At 36.0% G+C, this 20,840-nt stretch overlaps 1 protein-coding gene across 1 annotated transcript; it reads right to left on the bottom strand.

The window, feature by feature from the left end:
• Positions 1–2,903: 2,903 nt before the first annotated feature.
• LOC138320813 (lymphoid-specific helicase-like) lies at positions 2,904–17,680 on the bottom strand. The gene is made up of 15 exons (XM_069264050.1): positions 17,610–17,680; positions 16,913–17,101; positions 16,656–16,748; positions 16,062–16,244; positions 15,331–15,554; positions 14,954–15,079; positions 14,647–14,749; positions 14,119–14,280; positions 12,179–12,381; positions 11,520–11,742; positions 9,381–9,500; positions 8,982–9,098; positions 8,272–8,431; positions 7,301–7,510; positions 2,904–6,656 (listed from the first exon to the last, which is right to left on the bottom strand). Exons 2-15 carry the CDS (start codon positions 16,970–16,972, stop codon positions 6,526–6,528), a joined length of 2,115 nt encoding a protein of 704 aa, XP_069120151.1. The 5' UTR covers positions 16,973–17,101; positions 17,610–17,680; the 3' UTR covers positions 2,904–6,525.
• Between the last annotated feature and the right edge of the window lie 3,160 nt (positions 17,681–20,840).

Raw genomic sequence — 20,840 nt, 5'->3', positions numbered from 1 at the left:
CTTCTTAAGTATTCCTGTGTTATTTGATGATTTGCAATTTGTCTTCAATTGTTCAAACTTCAAATACCAGTAAAAAAAAACCACAAGATTACCTGGTAACTTTTAGTGAAGAGTATGTGACCTTCAGATTCTCTTGCTTAGCATCTTGGTCACATTTAACATGAGATGAGGATAGTGAACATTCTCTTGCTTAGACTCCTAGTCTTTGCCGTGATGAGATATTAAGGCATTCTATTGCTAAGACTCCTAGTCTTTGCCATGTTAAGATATCAAGGCATTCTCCTCTAGACTCCTAGTCTTTGCCATGTTAAGATATCAAGGCATTCTCTTGCTAAGACTCCTAGTCTTTGCCGTGATGAGATATTAAGGCATTCTCCTGCTAAGACTCCTAGTCTTTGCCATGTTAAGATATCAAGGCATTCTCCTGCTAAGACTCCTAGTCTTTGCCATGTTAAGATATCAAGGCATTCTCCTGCTAAGACTCCTAGTCTTTGCCATGTTAAGATATCAAGGCATTCTCCTGCTAAGACTCCTAGTCTTTGCCATGTTAAGATATCAAGGCATTCTCCTGCTAAGACTCCTAGTCTTTGCCATGTTAAGATATCAAGGCATTCTCTTGCTAAGACTCCTAGTCTTTGCCATGATAAGATATCAAGGCATTCTCTTGCTAAGACTCCTAGTCTTTGCCATGTTAAGATATCAAGGCATTCTCCTGCTAAGACTCCTAGTCTTTGCCATGATAAGATATCAAGGCATTCTCCTGCTAAGACTCCTAGTCTTTGCCATGTTTAAGATATCAAGGCATTCTCTTGCTTAGACTCCTAGTCTTTGCCGTGATGAGATATTAAGGCATTCTATTGCTAAGACTCCTAGTCTTTGCCATGTTAAGATATCCAGGCATTCTCCTCCTAGGACTCCTAGTCTTTGCCATGTTAAGATATCAAGGCATTCTCTTGCTAAGACTCCTAGTCTTTGCCATGTTAAGATATCAAGGCATTCTCTTGCTAAGACTCCTAGTCTTTGCCATGTTAAGATATCAAGGCATTCTCCTGCTAAGACTCCTAGTCTTTGCCATGTTAAGATATCAAGGCATTCTCCTGCTAAGACTCCTAGTCTTTGCCATGTTAAGATATCAAGGCATTCTCCTGCTAAGACTCCTAGTCTTTGCCATGATAAGATATCAAGGCATTCTCTTGCTAAGACTCCTAGTCTTTGCCATGATAAGATATCAAGGCATTCTCTTGCTAAGACTCCTAGTCTTTGCCATGTTAAGATATCAAGGCATTCTCTTGCTAAGACTCCTAGTCTTTGCCATGTTAAGATATCAAGGCATTCTCTTGCTAAGACTCCTAGTCTTTGTCATGTTAAGATATCAAGGCATTCTCTTGCTAAGACTCCTAGTCTTTGCCATGTTAAGATATCAAGGCATTCTCCTGCTAAGACTCCTAGTCTTTGCCATGTTAAGATATCAAGGCATTCTCTTGCTAAGACTCCTAGTCTTTGCCATGTTAAATATCAAGGCATTCTCCTGCTAGACTCCTAGTCTTTGCCATGTTAAGATATCAAGGCATTCTCCTGCTAAGACTCCTAGTCTTTGCCATGTAAGATATCAAGGCATTCTCCTGCTAAGACTCCTAGTCTTTGCCATGTTAAGATATCAAGGCATTCTCCTGCTTAGACTCCTAGTCTTTGCCATGTTAAGATATCAAGGCATTCTCTTGCTAAGACTCCTAGTCTTTGCCATGTTAAGATATCAAGGCATTCTCTTGCTAAGACTCCTAGTCTTTGCCATGTTAAGATATCAAGGCATTCTCCTGCTAAGACTCCTAGTCTTTGCCATGTTAAGATATCAAGGCATTCTCTTGCTTAGACTCCTAGTCTTTGCCATGATAAGATATCAAGGCATTCTCCTGCTTAGACTCCTAGTCTTTGCCTTGTTAAATATCAAGGCATTCTCTTGCTAAGACTCCTAGTCTTTGCCATGTAAGATATCAAGGCATTCTCCTGCTTAGACTCCTAGTCTTTGCCATGTTAAGATATCAAGGCATTCTCTTGCTAAGACTCCTAGTCTTTGCCATGTTAAGATATCAAGGCATTCTCTTACTTAGACTCCTAGTCTTTGTCATGTTAAGATATCAAGGCATTCTCTTGCTAAGACTCCTAGTCTTTGCCATGTTAAGATATCAAGGCATTCTCTTCCTAAGACTCCTAGTCTTTGTCATGTTAAGATATCTAGGCATTCTCCTGCTAGGACTCCTAGTCTTTGTCATGTTAAGATATCAAGGCATTCTCTTGAAAATGTATGATTGGTTATTTACAAGTGATGATGGCCACAATAACTCCTTAAGTTACAATCAAATCAGGCTTATTTTCGAACTCGTCCCAAATCTTTCCAATTTTAGTCTTAGTAAAAAGGTTCATATTGCTAAATGCATATTTACTCAAATTATCGGGTTAACAATGTACAATAATCATCATCAGTGCAAAGGGCAATATTTCTGCAAATTGCAGTCGAAACAAACTGATTTTCGAACTTGTCTGACATATTTAAACCAAAGTTAGTCTACATACTAAGTTTCATTAAGCTTGGTTCATATTTACTCAAGTTATCATGTTCACAAGGTCTAATAATAATTATCAGTGCAAAGGCCAATAACTCCATAAGTTATTTTTGAATCAAGTTGATGAAATGGGGATATATTTCTGTTTGAGGAAAAAGGGGTATTCGACGAATAACTGTTTGAGCTATCCAGGGTTTGTTAAATGTAATAGATAGGGACACGGGCGGAATCATGCAATCAGATAGACGAATGAAGAGTATTCAAGGAATGCGGATTTGAGTTCGGAGTTATACTGTAGTTTTCAGATTTATGATGCGACTAACAATAACAGCACACAACAAAGCCTTATTGTTTGAAATTTATTTTCTTATTCTAAAATTAAAAATTGAATCAAGGTACTGGAAAGACAATGAAATTGCTATGTAAATCTTACTTTTCAACTAATGACAAAAATGTTCTCTTTTTTTTTATCAAACTAAGAAAATGTCAACACTCCGAAACTATTCGATCACAAACTTGTAAAAGGTAAATTGTGTAAACTAAATTATTTTTCAGACATTCAGATTAACATTTAATTAACATAGTTGATAAATAATTAAAACCTTAAACATTTTGATTTAAAAAAAAAAACAATTTACCAAATATAAATTACATAAATTAATGTTAAATTACAATTTTGAATTTGCTGAAAAAAATCTCATTCTTTTCATTTCGTTTCCTGTAATATCTATTTCAGCCCTTCAATAAAGATTTTTTTGTTTGCTTAAACAGATCGAAGGTATCTCGAAAGACGTATGAATCTTTCCTTTGGAAAAGTAATAATCATTGCTTACTTAAGCTCATAGATAGTTCAGAAATGCATATGCAAAATATTTTTTAAAATGAAAAATTAATTTGGTCCATAAATGTTAAATGTTTTTATTTCTGAGGAATTTCAGCATACCCAGGAAATAGTTATCACAATGGCATTCACATTACTTTCAGATTTGATAAATATAGTTTTTGTAACAATGACTATGACAGTATCAGGCAAAGAGTAGCAGACAAGAGTTCCGTCCTTCCAATTTCACTGCAGCTTTAGTTAATTGATAGTGTATACCGGTTATTTTTGCAGGGACCATAGCCTTGGTCGAGAAATTGGCCCATGAAATATTAGAATCTGTTGGAATATAACATTAAATTTTCTAGATTTAGGGGCAAATTGCAAAATTTTTGGCAGAGGAAAATAACCGGCTACAAGGTACTACCCAAAATTGAAATTAACTGATTAATTAATGCAGTTCATATCTTTATAATTATTGCTGTCCTAGTAATTTGTATGAAGGTGAGAACACATCAAACTACCCTGTGAATATCAAGTATAATTACTAATTGATTGTTTGACAGGAATGCCCATACTAACCAGAATTGTACCATTTCATTGGCATGAGAGATTAACAGTAAGTATCATACAAACCAGAATATGCTTCTTAAGAGAATCTTCTGTAAAAGAAAAGAACTACGGGGTTAGTGTTTCAAAGTGGGTAACCACTGGTCTATTACAGGATTCACAGATACCGCTGATACAGAGAATCAGATAGGGGGTTATCGCTTTATATTGGTCCATTATATAGAAAACAACATATATAATAGTATATATTCTAAATATGTCATACTAATCAAATCTCCTTTGTAACTATATAGCTATACAAAACTGACATACTCACATCTTCTTGGATCCTTGATATTCAAGGAGTTACTATCACTGTCATAATATCTACCTCTGTCATAGCAAAACAGAAGGCATTTCAGGAGAAAACTACTGACCAATCAAAGGCTTGTTCAGGGGCCTTCTTTAAGGAAGATAACAGAGAGTGACGCCAAACTTTAAAGCAATACAGTGTACCGTTATTTGATTCTTTTAATGTACATGTTTGTGGTTGGACGATTATCAATTAAAATATATAATCAGTTGGTATGCCCTAATCCAATAATATTAGATGTCAATATTGAGAAACTTCTGGTTAGCAATACCGACATCCAATATTGAACCCCTATACAAGTATTCACAGGTTCCGTCCTCAAACTAGGGCGAAGGTTTGAGGCTTAATGACAGAATGAAAATTTATCAGAATGTCATAAAACATAGCGTGAATCAGTAGTTATCCATGAACACATTCAGCTATATTGAGTGGTATGACAAAATATAAATCCCCAGAATAATCAAACATTTTATAGGTGACCAATAGCAATCATGTCTAGCAATGTATAATCTAGGTTAAATCCTTTTCAAATTTTCTTCACTTCCAGTTTATCAAATTATAGGACGGTTTATGAAGTGGAAAAGTAATATTAACAATGGTAACCAAGGTTGTTTATATGCATGGAAACAAGTATTTTTATCAGTTCTGATGAATTCTGGAAATATCTAAATGAACTAATACTTTAAATGAACTAATACATTTTAGTCAAAGATATTTTGTAGATAGTGATATTTTTACTTTCTGCACCATTCCATAATTTGTAACTACCGAGTAAAAATGGCGACCGGGTAGACTTACACATTTCTGCGTTATGTGAATACTGCCTTGATTGTTAAAGGTTAGACATGACTTAATGATCAAAAGTGTCTCGTCGTGCTATACATCTAACATTGTTGAAGTAGGTATGCCTTTCCAATTCCAATGATCGAGTATGAAAATCCATAATTTATAATCGCTAATGAAATATATATATCATATACATGTACACTGTTGTATTTTTTTAACAATTTAACAGATATCTTTTTAATAGTTACTGGGTTGCTGTTAAACGTTCTCTCTTTTCTCAATAGAAAATGAAATGATCATATCCGTACCTTGATTAATTACGACTTTAAAATTTTGTGTAAATATTCCATATCCGAAGAAAATAACACTGAAAAGTATAACAGCAAATTTTATATCCAAATTACTCTTTACTAGAAACCGATTATTTAATTGATTATTGATCGGTTTATGACTTACGATTACAAACCGATAATCTATTACGATTTCAAAAAGATTGCCCATCATGATAACTAGTACATGTACATCAAAGGACCGAACTACCTGTATCATATAAAGTCACACACAGAGCCTTCAGTTTTATTATGACAGGGGTGGATATTACGTCCGATAGTAACTCCTGGAGTTTCTAGGATGACTCATTCTGTAGATACCTACAGATTACATAGCACCTGTTCATTGGTCAACATAAAATGTAAACATAGCACAATCAAAAACATGCACATAAAACCCACTTTCATAATACTCTCACTGCTTCAACGCAAAAACTCTCATACTCTCTCTTTACATGTTTTCTAGTATTGAAGTAAACCTTCAGTACAAAACCTTCCTTACTTCTCTCTTTAAATGCACAACTTACGGGACATTTATAACTTCACATAAACAAATTTTCTGACAGAAATAACAGTGAATTATGAGACACTGCCAGCACAAAATAGTTCACTTGTAAACTGATGATGAGGATTTATATGCTGCAGAATTGAGGATTCATATTTGAACACAAAATGGCAAAAACAAGTCATCTTGAACACATATTTCAGGTCACTGTTTCCTTAGCAGTGTCTATTGTAAACAATGTAAAATAAAAGCAAAACTACATGCCTAAAACCTACAAAAAGTTCTATCGTATTCAAATCATACATCATTAAAACATTTACCCGTACAGTCAAGCAGTAAAGTCCAACAGGTAAATGAATCACTAATAATAGTTATAGTTACTTTCCTCCGACATTCTCAAACTGCAATAGTATATATAAAAGACATCAAGGAGGAAAGAACCAATGTTGTCTCCATTAATGTCAACAGCACAACCTTCATAAGATTACAGAAATGTAGCAGACATTTCATTATAATCCCCAATTGCAGAGTGATTATGACAATGAATTTTAAAGGTTCCAGTATTTTCTAGGGTCAAAATTAGACACGAAGGTCAGCTGATATCATGATGAAGCTTCTGAGGTAGACTTCTGATCTTTATCGGACTCTGCATCGTCAATCTGTTCCATAACCTTGAATACGCCCTTCACTTCTCGTACTGGCTCCTTGGTCTTCTTCTTCACAAACGAACCATCTATAATGGGAGGGAAAAACAGTCAGAGCTTTTTCATATACCAATTTCATTATATTTGTATACCATTTTTATTTTATGTTCAACTGCAATTTCCTTCACTATAGATTAGTATATATATACATATGTTTGTCTCCTTGTTAAAGCACAGAACTATAAAACTTACTTTATAGGGTTGCCTTACTGAACATTCTTATAGGAAAACACATAAGGTAACAACATAGTTTAATCTTGTTATGTCAAACACATAAGGTCACAACTTACAGTTTAACCTTGTTATGTCAAACACATAAGTTCACAACATACAGTTGTACCTTGTTATGTTAAACACATAAGTTCACAACATACAGTTAAACCTTGTTATGTTAAACACATAAGTTCACAACATACAGTTAAACCTTGTTATGTCAAACACATAAGGTCACAACATACGATCAAATTACTGTAAACAAAACTTCTTTTGTGTTGACTTATTTTTGGGAAAGTAGTTGCACAGGAAAATTGGTTTACTGTATTATAGACTTCGTTTAAGTGTTTTCAATTCAAGCATAATAATATGAACACTCAAATCATTTCACCATAGTGCAGTCAACTTCCAATGAACTTGATAAATGATTACATGCAAATATGTTCTACAATATACTTACCATCCTTATTGCCTGCTGCCTTCCACTGCTCATAGAGATCAGAACGATCTAGAAGTCGGTCAAGGTCACGGTTACTGATCACACTTCCTGTCTTAGTGGAACTGTTCACTGCCACCTGGTGGTCGTTTGATTGAAGAAGGTCCAGTAACTCATTCGAGGTTAGAGGCTTGAGGCTTGATGAGAAGTTCTTTATCCCACTTTTGAACTTTTCTGTGAACAGAATTTTAATATATACATTGCTATAAGATCGCAATTATGAAAAGAGAGGTGTAAAACATAATGAATTTTCATAGATGAATTTGTTTAATATTTAAGCCATTTGTGTGGAAGTAGAAAAGTCAGTAAATCATATATGTCCTGCCTCCATTTAAAGCAGGAAGGAACAGGGAAAGACAGGATGGAACAGACTGGGTAACATTATATGCTTATCCATTGCATGGCAAGGGCATAAACACTATACACTTGCTAACATTCGTTGTTGTTACATATTATAACCTGTCATCTAAATGACGCTTTCAAAGGCTACTAAGATAATTCATGAAAATAAATCTCCAATAATTTCCAACCAGTAAATAGAGAAATTTACACCCCTAAAATTTGACAACTATGCAGTATGGTTAACAGCATGAAGTGTCTCATTTCTATTTCTTCCTACAGATCTAATACCTTGTTCTGGTACACCTTTTATTACAGTCAAAATATCAGCTAGATCATTTAGTTTACAGGAGAGTTTAGGACAATGTTACTTGAAATGTTATTCAAGTATACCAATTTATTTCCATGTATTTCATAGCAATAACAATAGAGCCTTTCACAAGTAAATTGCTAATTTAATCGCCATGAAAGCACATGAAAACATTAACATTTATAAGTTAGTTTACATTAAGTCAACAGTAATCAGTGAATAAATATTCTGTAAAGCTCTATCAGAGTAAGACATTACATTTGCAGTGGACTAATTTTCTACTGACCTTTATGGATAACCATCTTCTCTATCTTCCTCTTAGCTGCTGCTCGCTCCACAATGCGCTGGTCAATGGTGTTGGCTGTGACAAAGCGATACACACAGATTGGTTTAGTCTGTCCGATCCTGTGACATCTGTCCTGGGCCTGCAGGTCACACTGAGGGTTCTACAGGAGACAAGAGAACCACTTAACCATGGTAGTAGATACGAATAACATGTCCTGTGCATGGGAACAACACTAAAGGTTCTTTGGGGTGTACAATGTTTACAACTACATAGATAACATAAAAACACCAAATATTAGAAACATAGATTACTACAATTCGATAAATGTGTATGCCGCTATGTAACTACATAATCAGGGAGTCTCACTTGGTTAAAATACATAGTCTAGCAACCAGGAATACTGGCTAAAACTGTAATTATATTGACCATCATGAAATTGGTCAACCTAATTGACAGATCTACAGATGTATATCAAACTACCTGGGTACTGCATGTGACTTTGCATTTTGTGTTGTGTATGATATGACCTTTACTCTAACATTGGATGGAAACATAAACAGGTGACAGAATGTGCATGGATGAGGCACAGCTACCTAATGTCTGGGGATTGGTCGATTAGTCACAGTCAAATTTCAGATGAGTCGTAGACTTGTAAAAACTTTTGATAATCCTGTGCATTATAATACAATGAGTATAAGCTGTCTACATACCCAATCACTGTCATAAATGATGACCGTATCAGCAGCCACAAGGTTGATACCAAGTCCTCCAGCCCTCGTACTGAGCAAGAACAAAAACATCTCTGGGTCTTTGTTGAATGTTGCCATCTAGAATACAAAATTTTACCATTGTCAGGAAACAATATGAACATGATAATTCTTATCTTTGTATTCTATATTTGTCAGTACACATTATGAAATTGATAAATCCTAGAAATATTTGCTATATTCCATTAAACCAAATAACTAAAACCATTATTCTTGACATTTAAATTCAAAGCTCAAAATTTTCAACAAACATTTTAAACAGAAATTCAGTGTTTATATCAACAATTCTCAACTTCTACACTATATGATATGAAAAAGATTTTTTTCCTCTATATAACTTACTGATTCTTGTCGACTTTCCACATTACAACTACCGTCAAGACGCTGATAGTTGTATGACCTTAAACCACAATAGTCCTCTATGATATCAAGCATGGTGGTGAACTGGGAGAATATTAGCACCTACAATTAACAAACATAGAAGTTACACATACATGTACTACACACAGCATCTACAACATACAAACACAGAAGTTACACATACATGTACTACACACAGAACCTACAACATACAAACACAGAAGTTACACATACATGTACTACACACAGAACCTACAACATACAAACACAGAAGTTACACATACATGTACTACACACAGAACCTACAACATACAAACACAGAAGTTACACATACATGTACTACACACAGAACCTACAATATACAAACACAGAAGTTACACATACATGTACTACACACAAGAACCTACAACATACAAACACAGAAGTTACACATACATGTACTACACACAGAACCTACAACATACAAACACAGAAGTTACACATACATGTACTACACACAGAACCTACAACATACAAACACAGAAGTTACACATACATGTACTACACACAGCATCTACAACATACAAACACAGAAGTTACACATACATGTACTACACACAGCATCTACAATATACAAACACAGAAGTTACACATACATGTACTACACACAGAACCTACAACATACAAACACAGAAGTTACACATACATGTACTACACACAGAACCTACAACATACAAACACAGAAGTTACACATACATGTACTACACACAGAACCTACAACATACAAACACAGAAGTTACACATACATGTACTACACACAGAACCTACAACATACAAACACAGAAGTTACACATACATGTACTACACACAGCATCTACAATATACAAACACAGAAGTTACACATACATGTACTACACACAGACCTACATACAAACACAGAAGTTACACATACATGTACTACACACAGCATCTACAACATACAAACACAGAAGTTACACATACATGTACTACACACAGAACCTACGAACATACAAACACACAGAAGTTACACATACATGTACTACACACAGCACCTACAACATACAAACACAGAAGTTACACATACATGTACTACACACAGAACCTACAACATACAAACACAGAAGTTACACATACATGTACTACACACAGCACCTACAACATACAAACACAGAAGTTACACATACATGTACTACACACAGAACATACAACATATACAAACACAAACACAGAAGTTACACATACATGTACTACAGAACAGACATCTACAACATACAAAACACAGAAGTTACACATACATGTATTACACACAGCACCTAAAACATACAAACACAGAAGTTACACATACATGTACTACACACAGCACCTACAACATACAAACACAGAAGTTCACACATACATGTACTACACACAGCACCTACAACATACAAATACAGAAGTTACACATACATGTACGACCAAGCATCTACAACATACAAACACAGAAGTTCACATATACATGTACTACACACAGCATCTACAACATACAAACACAGAAGTTACACATACATGTACTACACACAGCAACTACAACATACAAACACAGAAGTTACATATACATGTACTACACACAGCATCTACAATATACAAACACAGAAGTTACACATACATGTACTACACACAGAACCTACAACATACAAACACAGAAGTTACACATACATGTACTACACACAGCATCTACAATATACAAACACAGAAGTTACACATACATGTACTACCAGAGCATCTACAACATACAAACACAGAAGTTATATATTCATGTACTACAAGACCATCTACAACATACATGACAACTTTCACATACTACATCACAAAATTCAAGTAAGTAAAATGTCATTTGTTTCATCATACACGACCAGGGTCTGTGAATTTAAGCACTGGAGGCAGTCTAGTTCATAGAAATTTTGATTCATTATATTAATACAATTAATTTTCCATGTTTAAGTCTAATCAAAATTTTTCACCTCCAAAAATAACAGACTCTGCATAATGGTAATCTTCATTTCACTACATGGACTTGAATTTTGAACAGCACTTTCTGTGAACAAACAAGCATTTGGGTGATGTTTTCAACTCTCCATTTACCTTGTGACCCCTGGCTTTCAGCTCCTTGAGCATGCGGTCCAATAGCTGCATCTTTCCACTCTTCTTGACAATGTCCTCGTCGACCTTGAAGTTACCAGTGCTGGGGTCTAGTGGGTACTCCAGTAGGTAGGGATGATTACAACACTTTCGTAGCTGCATCATCACATTCCTCAGCTTTATTGTCACCTGGGACGTTGCCACGACTACATCCTTTGCAGGGTCCCTGAAAGGGATTTTCACAATCTGAATTATATACTAGTACTTAACAGTTTTGTTTCTATACTATCAATAGCAAATAATATCACATATTTCTTGCTGACACAAATTCATCAAGGGATGCAAGTAAGGTTAACATTATAGATTGGTATAACAGCAACGTATTCCTGAAAAGATTTAAACAACAGGCTGAGCTTGTGAGTATTTATATACAAAACCAAATAAATATCAAGACAACATCATAGAAGCAGTCTTGTGAACTATACCTCTAGACCAAAATTAATGTTCAATCAATAGTTTTAGACAGTTATGTCATTAGACATACACAATAACAAGTTTTCTGTGTGAAGACCAAAATTTCTCAAGGACACCCACATTTTTGAAGTACAAGAACGCCCCCCTTTTCCCATATAGCTTAACAATGCCTAAAGCTGAAGACTCACAGTGTGTTTTGTTTCATCTGATCATTGACAGCTGTTATCCAGGCACTCAAGTCCTCCTCATCCTTCTCTATGGCTTTCTCCGTCCTCTTCAGTTCAGCTGTATCCGAGGCGTCCTCCATCATCAGTTTGTAGTTAATTTTCTTTTTGGATGATCCCCTCACAGGACGACCCTTCTCGTTTACTTCAACTTTCTTTTCTACATTCTGTACACAGAAGTTTAACAGACATTTAACATATCTCAAGTGACATTTATATATTTAACTACACATATACTTTTTTAAACGTAGCAAATAGTAGATACTACAAAGTTTAGTTGGGTGGTTTTTTAAAATTTCTAACTTACTGTGAAAAATCATCTATTTTCGTTGTGGTCAATTTTTGTGGATTCTAAAAATTTCACTGGCACTTAAATTCGAGGAGAAGACCTTACATATTACCATCAAAATACACAGTCGACACTGTCACCTGTACTGTGTGAACTAAGCTCTACCACACACCACTGTGAGTTATAATCACAAGCTAGAGTCGGCACTCAGTCAGCGTTTTTACATATGTATCCAACAAACACATTGATAGAGTCATGATATACTCAATCAATTATTTGTTGGTACATGTTGATTAAGTCTATGAAATTCTGAAAACTATCTTTGTTTGAACAATATTTTCCATTTTTGAACTTGTCATGCTTGTCCCCGAAATAGATTTTATGTAGTGAGGTAATAATCATTCTACAATGTATGAACGCATAAACTTACATAACATTGGTATAGGTATATATATTTTCGTTGGGATGTAAATTCGTTGATTTTGGTCGAAAAACGAAATCCACGAAAATTAAGCCCCAAGGATAATTAATGATTTCACAGTAGTCTATTCATGAGGTATAAGCTTGCTTATGAGGACAATCAGTGAATCATAATATCATCTCCTATTTATTTTTTCCATAAGCTTTAGATGTTGATGACATTCATTTGTGTTATATAAATGACATACACTTCCAAACATTCAAGGCATAAATACATGGCTTTTCAATATATATCTGTCATTCAGATAACAATGACACTACCAGTTTATCATGAAGATCATTTTCTAACGTTACTTTCTTGGTAATGTCAGTCCTAAACTTAGACTCACCTGTTTAGATTTCAGTCGCTGTAACTTGGTAATGTCAGTCCTAAACTTAGACTCACCTGTTTAGATTTCAGTCGCTGTAACTTGGTAATGTCAGTCCTAAACTTAGACTCACCTGTTTAGATTTCAGTCGCTGTAACTTGGTAATGTCAGTCCTAAACTTAGACTCACCTGTTTAGATTTCAGTCGCTGTAACTTGGTAATGTCAGTCCTAAACTTAGACTCACCTGTTTAGATTTCAGTCGCTGTAACTTGGTAATGTCAGTCCTAAACTTAGACTCACCTGTTTAGATTTCAGTCGCTGTAACTTGGTAATGTCAGTCCTAAACTAAGACTCACCTGTTTAGATTTCAGTCGCTGTAACTTGGTAATGTCAGTCCTAAACTAAGACTCACCTGTTTAGATTTCAGTCGCTGTAACTTGGTAATGTCAGTCCTAAAACACGACTCACCTGTATTGTAAGTATTTCTAGATCACTGTTTAATTCGTCGCTGTAACTTGGTAATGTCAGTCCTAAACTTAGACTCACCTGTTTAGATTTCAGTCGCTGTAACTTGGTAATGTCAGTCCTAAACTAAGACTCACCTGTTTAGATTTCAGTCGCTGTAACTTGGTAATGTCAGTCCTAAACTTAGACTCACCTGTTTAGATTTCAGTCGCTGTAACTTGGTAATGTCAGTCCTAAACTAAGACTCACCTGTTTAGATTTCAGTCGCTGTAACTTGGTAATGTCAGTCCTAAACTTAGACTCACCTGTTTAGATTTCAGTCGCTGTAACTTGGTAATGTCAGTCCTAAACTAAGACTCACCTGTTTAGATTTCAGTCGCTGTAAGATGGTATGATCTATGAGGCTACTGTAGAACTCCTGTTGGATCTTTGTCAAAGGAGCATATACAAGTATCTCCTTCTTGGGGGGAATGTTCAGCTCCACATCCTGCTTCAGTCTCCGCAACATAAACGGTGTCAGGATCTACCATATACGATATCCAGCATTAATACAGAAATTAATAGGACGATGCATTCTACCTGGTGTAGTTTGATATTTACAAAGACTAGAAAATACAGAGCTGAAAGTAAGGCTCCAGGTGCTTTCTAGTATATATCAGAAATTATCTATTGTGTAAACTTCAAACTTCACAATTCTAAAGGAAACTAATGAGAATGGAAATAGACAGCAAAAGTAATGGGTTTAGATATCCAAAAATGTCCATAAATAAAATGTATTTCCACAGTCAGCTGCAGATATCAAGGCTTCAGAGATTACTCAGTGTAACTTTAAAATTCAATTGTTATGATGTCATATGACAGATATTACTACCACTATGTGTAGTCCTACCTGATGTAACATAGACAGGATATTCATCTGTTGTTCTTCCTTCACGATTTCTTCATCAGATTTGCTCCCCGACAATCTCTCCACATCAAACCAGGCCTCAAAGCTGCAAAATTAAATGACAATAACTTGAATAAATGTATTTCTTCTGAAATAATATCCAACAAAGTTAGAAAACATTTGAAAACATTCTGAAGGTATTACTATCTGAAGCTTCGAAGGAAATGTTAGCAATATTAATTCATCTTGATGTCATAGGAGAAATTGTGTTGAAAACTGTACATGAAACTCTTCATAAAATCAGTTTTACCTTCCCAAATCATCAAATATCTCTGGGAGAAGGAAATTGAGTAGTGACCAGAGCTCCGACAGATTGTTCTGTAGCGGTGTACCAGTCAGAAGTAGTCTGTGGGTGTTTCTGTACAAACGAAGCTCCCTGAAAATTCAAAAACATCATTCACGAAATTTTAAGATATCAAACTTGACAATTATTCAAGACTATATATAAATTAAATTGTCTTCATAAAGATGACTGAGCTATACAAATGATTTCCAGGACCAAAAAAAATAAAATTTTCACTGCACATGTTATTTTTTATTGTCTAATCTTGCAAAAACATGTATTTATCATATGATACCATTTAACATTTTCATACTCCATTAGCTTATGAAGAGAAATTGTCTAACCTGATAAGACGACAATGTGTGTTCTTAATGCGGTGACCCTCGTCTACTATAAGGTATTTCCACTCGAAGGAGCCGAGTAACTTCCTGTCTCTCATTGTGATTTCGTATGACGTGATGACAACAGGCTGTACCTCCACATCTTTTTTGATTGGGTACTTTTTGTACATCTTCATTCTGAGTCTAGTCCTCTCCTCACGATCTCCATGATACAGGATCACAGGCACCTGAAATAGAGATGTTATTGACTTAGATTTTTAGCTTAAGTTCTACATGGTTAAACTCGACAAAGGATATTATACTTGTAATCTTATTTTGATTATGACATTACTATTCTATTCTTTTCCGTAACTAACTCTGAATGGAAAATATAGTTAACTTACCTCATTCATGTAAATTTATTTCCATTCGAATTAATAGAGTAAACATTTATCCTCAGATTTTGCACCAAACAGGTATATATATCTTATCCTTCTCGTTTAGTGGGGGCCAGCACAACTGAGATTTTAGGTACCATATAACTAATTATTTGCTTGCATCAAAACTTTCGCAATTTGTAACGAAAACAAAATGAATTAAATTCATCAGAATCAAAATTTTGTAATCTAGTTTCAAGCGTTTATATAATTCCTCCATTTTTAAATATTTCACAGATTAAAGTTTTGCGTCCATATCATCAGCTTTGCCACCGCCTGAAATTACAGTAGAACTGTTTAATATCTATCCATGGTTACCTTTGGGGCAAACCTCTTGAACTCCGAATACCAGTTAGGTAATGTAGACAGTGGAGCACACACAATGAATGGCCCTGGAACACCCATAGATACCATATGGGCCAGCATGGCTATACACTGTATTGTCTTTCCCAGACCCATCTCATCACCAAGGATACCATTCACACCATTCTCATATAATGTCTGAAAACATGTCACAGCTCCGTCAAAGATAATATTGATACAATTCAGTAAAGAAATCATTTTAACTTAAAATTAAACATTAAGTCTGACTTAATTTCCACTAAACTTAACTTTGGTTCAGGTTCCTGTTGGTTTCAAGATTAAACAACAGAGTAAACCACAGTAAAAATCTTATATTTTCCAGTGATTCATTTGAAAGTGGTTCGCATGTATAATCTTAACATTTGAACCTAAAATGTGGCTGGTAGTTAAAGCAACATGGGTACCTCTATCTATCTGACAGCTGTATTCTTTGGGTACCTCTATCTATCTGACAGCTATATTCTTTGGGTACCTCTATCTATCTGACAGCTACCGGTATATTCTACCTGACCAGATATTTGTGTGATAATACAGGTATATTCTACCTACCTTGAGCCAGGTAAATCCTTCTGATTGATACTGTCGCAGCCTTCCCCCACTAAACAGTTTGGGCTGGACAAATGGCATGCTGCTATCATACTCCTGAAATTGTTTATGAAAAAATTGTTTTAGTCACAGAAACACATTAGTTACTTTGTGAATAATTTCCTATAAAATTGGACATGTTATAAAGTTGGACCTTCAGTTTACATTTCTTGATTTCATTTCATTTAAACTTTATTTTCTCTGTTTTAATAACAACTTACCTCATCATCATCGTCTACCTTCGTTTCATCTTTAGCCTCTGTTTTGGAATCCACCTCCATTTTTGTAGTTTTTGTCTCTGGTGGCTGTTCAGTTTTTGCATTTTGTTCAGGTTTATTGCTTTCTGTCGTGTTTGATTTTGCATCCACTTGAGATTTTGTATCCTCAGTTTTCTTCCTCTTTTCAAGGGGCTGTACAGTAATGAAGTCTATGTTAATAATTTCTGACACAAAACCTTTCCATCTTATAAGTTACAATTGGTGTGTTAATCTGGGAATGTGACATAAATGTATACTTTAATTACTGAAATATAACTGGATAGGGCTGAGATAGGAAATGCTTTATACCCTCCTCCCCTATTTTATGGGTGGGGTATAATAATTTTCAGAGAAATGTTCACATTCTGTTTTATCCTTTTCACTCCTGAAGACACACTTCGATTCTTTCAGTTCAAAGTTTGAAATAGTCCATTTTGGAATTTCAAGGCTGACAAGTTAATGTGTCTGCAAAATGATGACACTGGATCATGGTGGATTCATATTAAAAAGTAAAAGTTATATATAGTGACTGCTGACTTACTCAAGTTTATAAGTGACTACCTCTGGACAGAATCAGGATAGAATTCCGTCAACATTAAGCTTGCAAATTAATCATATTGTTAATAGACAACTATTTCCTTTGTTATCACCAAAAACTTACTGAGAAAAACTTGGCAATATTAGCACCTTCAATAGAGTCGACCTTTCTCTTCCTGCCACGCTTTTTACCACCAGTTTCTGAAAAGAACATTTTGAAAACACATTTAGAACATCTCACAAGTTCATCCTTGCTAGAAACACCGAACAAGATCATTTTAGTCTTAATTCCGTTATGAATTATTTACTGAAATTTTCTCCTGTATTATTTCAAATCACAAAAAATTTTCATTAAAGTATGATTTCTGTAAGATTTTCTATCAACAATAAATAGTATAAAATTCTGAATATGTTAAATTTACCCCGCCCCTCAGGCCCCCGGGGGTCAGCCCCATTATTTGTACAATTTTGAATCCCCACCCTATAAGGATGATATCATTGCATTATGGGTGCTATCCCATGCTTGATTTCAGAGAAAAAGTCGTTTATATGGAAATAGCCAAATTGAGCCCTTTTGACCCCGCCCCTCAGCCCCCCGGGAGTCAGCCCCATCATTTGTACAATTTTGAATCCCCACCCTATAACGATACTACAATTGCATTATGAGTGCTATCTCATGCTTAGTTTCAGAGAAGAAGTCTTTTAAATGGAAATAGCCAAATTGACCCTATTTGACCCCGCCCCTCAGGCCCCCGGGGGTCAGCCCCATCATTTTTACAATTTTTAATCCCCACCCTATAAGGATGCTACCATTGCATTATGGGTGCTATCCCATGCTTGGTTTCAGAGAAGAAGTCGTTTATATGGAAATAGCCAAATTGACCCCTTTTGGCCCCGCCCCTCAGGCCCCGGGGGGTCAGCCCCATCATTTTTACAATTTTCAGTTAGTAGCCCATAAGGATGCTACCAGTCAAATTTTATTGAAATCCGACCAGCAGTTATGGAGAAGAAGTCGATTGTTGACGGACGCCGGATGCCGGACGCTGCGGTATCCCATAAGCTCACCTCGGTCCTTTGGACCAGGTGAGCTAACAAGAGATCCCAGAGGGATCTTGGCGCCCACCAAAGATTGATCTATGTCTGACAAATGAAAGAGGGATCTTTTCTCTGCTTTTCAAACTTACAATTCTTTTTTCTGCTTTTCAAACTTTAAACTATCAAAATCCAAGATGGTGGTCGCAAAATGCAATAGGCAGAACTAGGGTCCTAGAGGAACATACATATGATATTTGAGAACAATCCCTTCAATACTTTCTGAGAAATAGCGGTAACAAACTTTAACTATCAAAATCCAAGATGGCCACCGGTCGGCCATCTTGTTGACCGATCAGTCCCAAAATGCAATATGCACAACTGGGGTCCTAGGGGAACCTACATATGAAATTTGAGAAAGATCCCTTCAGTGCTTTCTGAGAAATAGCGGTAACAAACTTTAACTATCAAAATCCAAGATGGCTACCTGGCGGCCATCTTGTTGACCGATCAGTCCCAAAATGCAATATGCACAACTGGGGTCCTAGGGGAACCTACATATGAAATTTGAGAAAGATCCCTTTAGTGCTTTTTGAGAAATAGCCGTAACAAACTTTAACTATCAAAATCCAAGATGGCTGCTTGTCGGCCATCTTGTTGACCGATCAGTCCCAAAATGTAATATGCAGAACTAGGGTCCAAGGGGAACCTACATATGAAATTTGAGAACAATCCCTTCAATACTTTCTGAGAAATAGCGGTAACAAACTTTAACTATCAAAATCCAAGATGGCGGCTGGTCGGCCATCTTGTTGACCGATCAGTCCCAAAATGCAATATGCACAACTAGGGTCCTACGGGAACCTACATATGAAATTTGAGAAAGATCCCTTCAATACTTTATGAGAAATAGCGGTAACAAACTTTAACTATCAAAATCCAAGATGGCTGCCTGGTGGCCATCTTGTTGACCGATCAGTCCCAAAATACAATATGCACAACTAGGGTCCTAGGGGAACCTACATATGAAATTTGAGAAAGATCCCTTCAGTGCTTTCTGAGAAATAGCGGTAACAAACTTTAACTATCAAAATCCAAGATGGCTACCTGGCGGCCATCTTGTTGACCGATCAGTCCCAAAATGCAATATGCACTACTAGGGTCCTAGGGGAACCTACATATGAAATTTGAGAAAGATCCCTTCAGTACTTTCTGAGATTTAGCCGTAACAAACTTTAACTATCAAAATCCAAGATGGCGGCTGGTCGGCCATCTTGTTGACCGATCAGTCCCAAAATGCAATATGCACAACTAGGGTCCTAGGGGAACCTACATATGAAATTTGAGAAAGATCCCTTCAGTGCTTTCTGAGAAATAGCGGTAACAAACTTTAACTATCAAAATCCAAGATGGCTACCTGGCGGCCATCTTGTTGACCGATCAGTCCCAAAATGCAATATGCACTTCTAGGGTCCTAGGGGAACCTACATATGAAATTTGAGAAAGATCCCTTCAGTACTTTCTGAGAATTAGCCGTAACAAACTTTAACTATCAAAATCCAAGATGGCGGCTGGTCGGCCATCTTGTTGACCGATCAGTCCCAAAATGCAATATGCACAACTAGGGTTCTAGGGGAACCTACATATGAAATTTGAGAAAGATCCCTTCAGTACTTTATGAGAAATAGCGGTAACAAACTTTAACTATCAAAATCCAAGATGGCTGCCTGGCGGCCATCTTGTTGACCGATCAGTCCCAAAATACAATATGCACAACTAGGGTCCTAGGGGAACCTACATATGAAATTTGAGAAAGATCCCTTCAGTACTTTTAGAGAAATAGCGGTAACAAGAATTGTTAACGGACGGACGGACGGACGGACGGAAGGACGGACGGACGGACGGACGGAAGGACGGACGGACGACGGACCACGGACGAAAGGCGATTTGAATAGCCCACCATCTGATGATGGTGGGCTAAAAATATAACTGGATAGGGCTGAGATAGGAAATGCTTTATACCCTCCACCCCTATTTTATGGGTGGGGTATAATAATTTTCAGAGAAATGTTCACATTCTGTTTTATCCTATTCACTCCTGAAGACACACTTCGATTCTTTCAGTTCAAAGTTTGAAATAGTCCATTTTGGAATTTCAAAGCTGACAAGTTAATATGTCTGCAAATGATGACACTAAATCAGATCATGGTGGATTCATATTAAAAAGTAAAAGTTATATATAGTGACTGCTGACTTACTCAAGTTGTTAAGTGAATACCGCTGGACAGAATCAGGATAGAATTCTGTCAACATTAAGATTGCA

Source organism: Argopecten irradians, chromosome 4 (genome assembly GCF_041381155.1).
Source record: "Argopecten irradians isolate NY chromosome 4, Ai_NY, whole genome shotgun sequence".
NCBI classification, from domain to species: domain Eukaryota; kingdom Metazoa; phylum Mollusca; class Bivalvia; order Pectinida; family Pectinidae; genus Argopecten; species Argopecten irradians.
The sequence above is the reverse complement of the archived record's forward strand: the minus strand, read 5'-3'. Positions and strand labels throughout refer to the sequence as shown.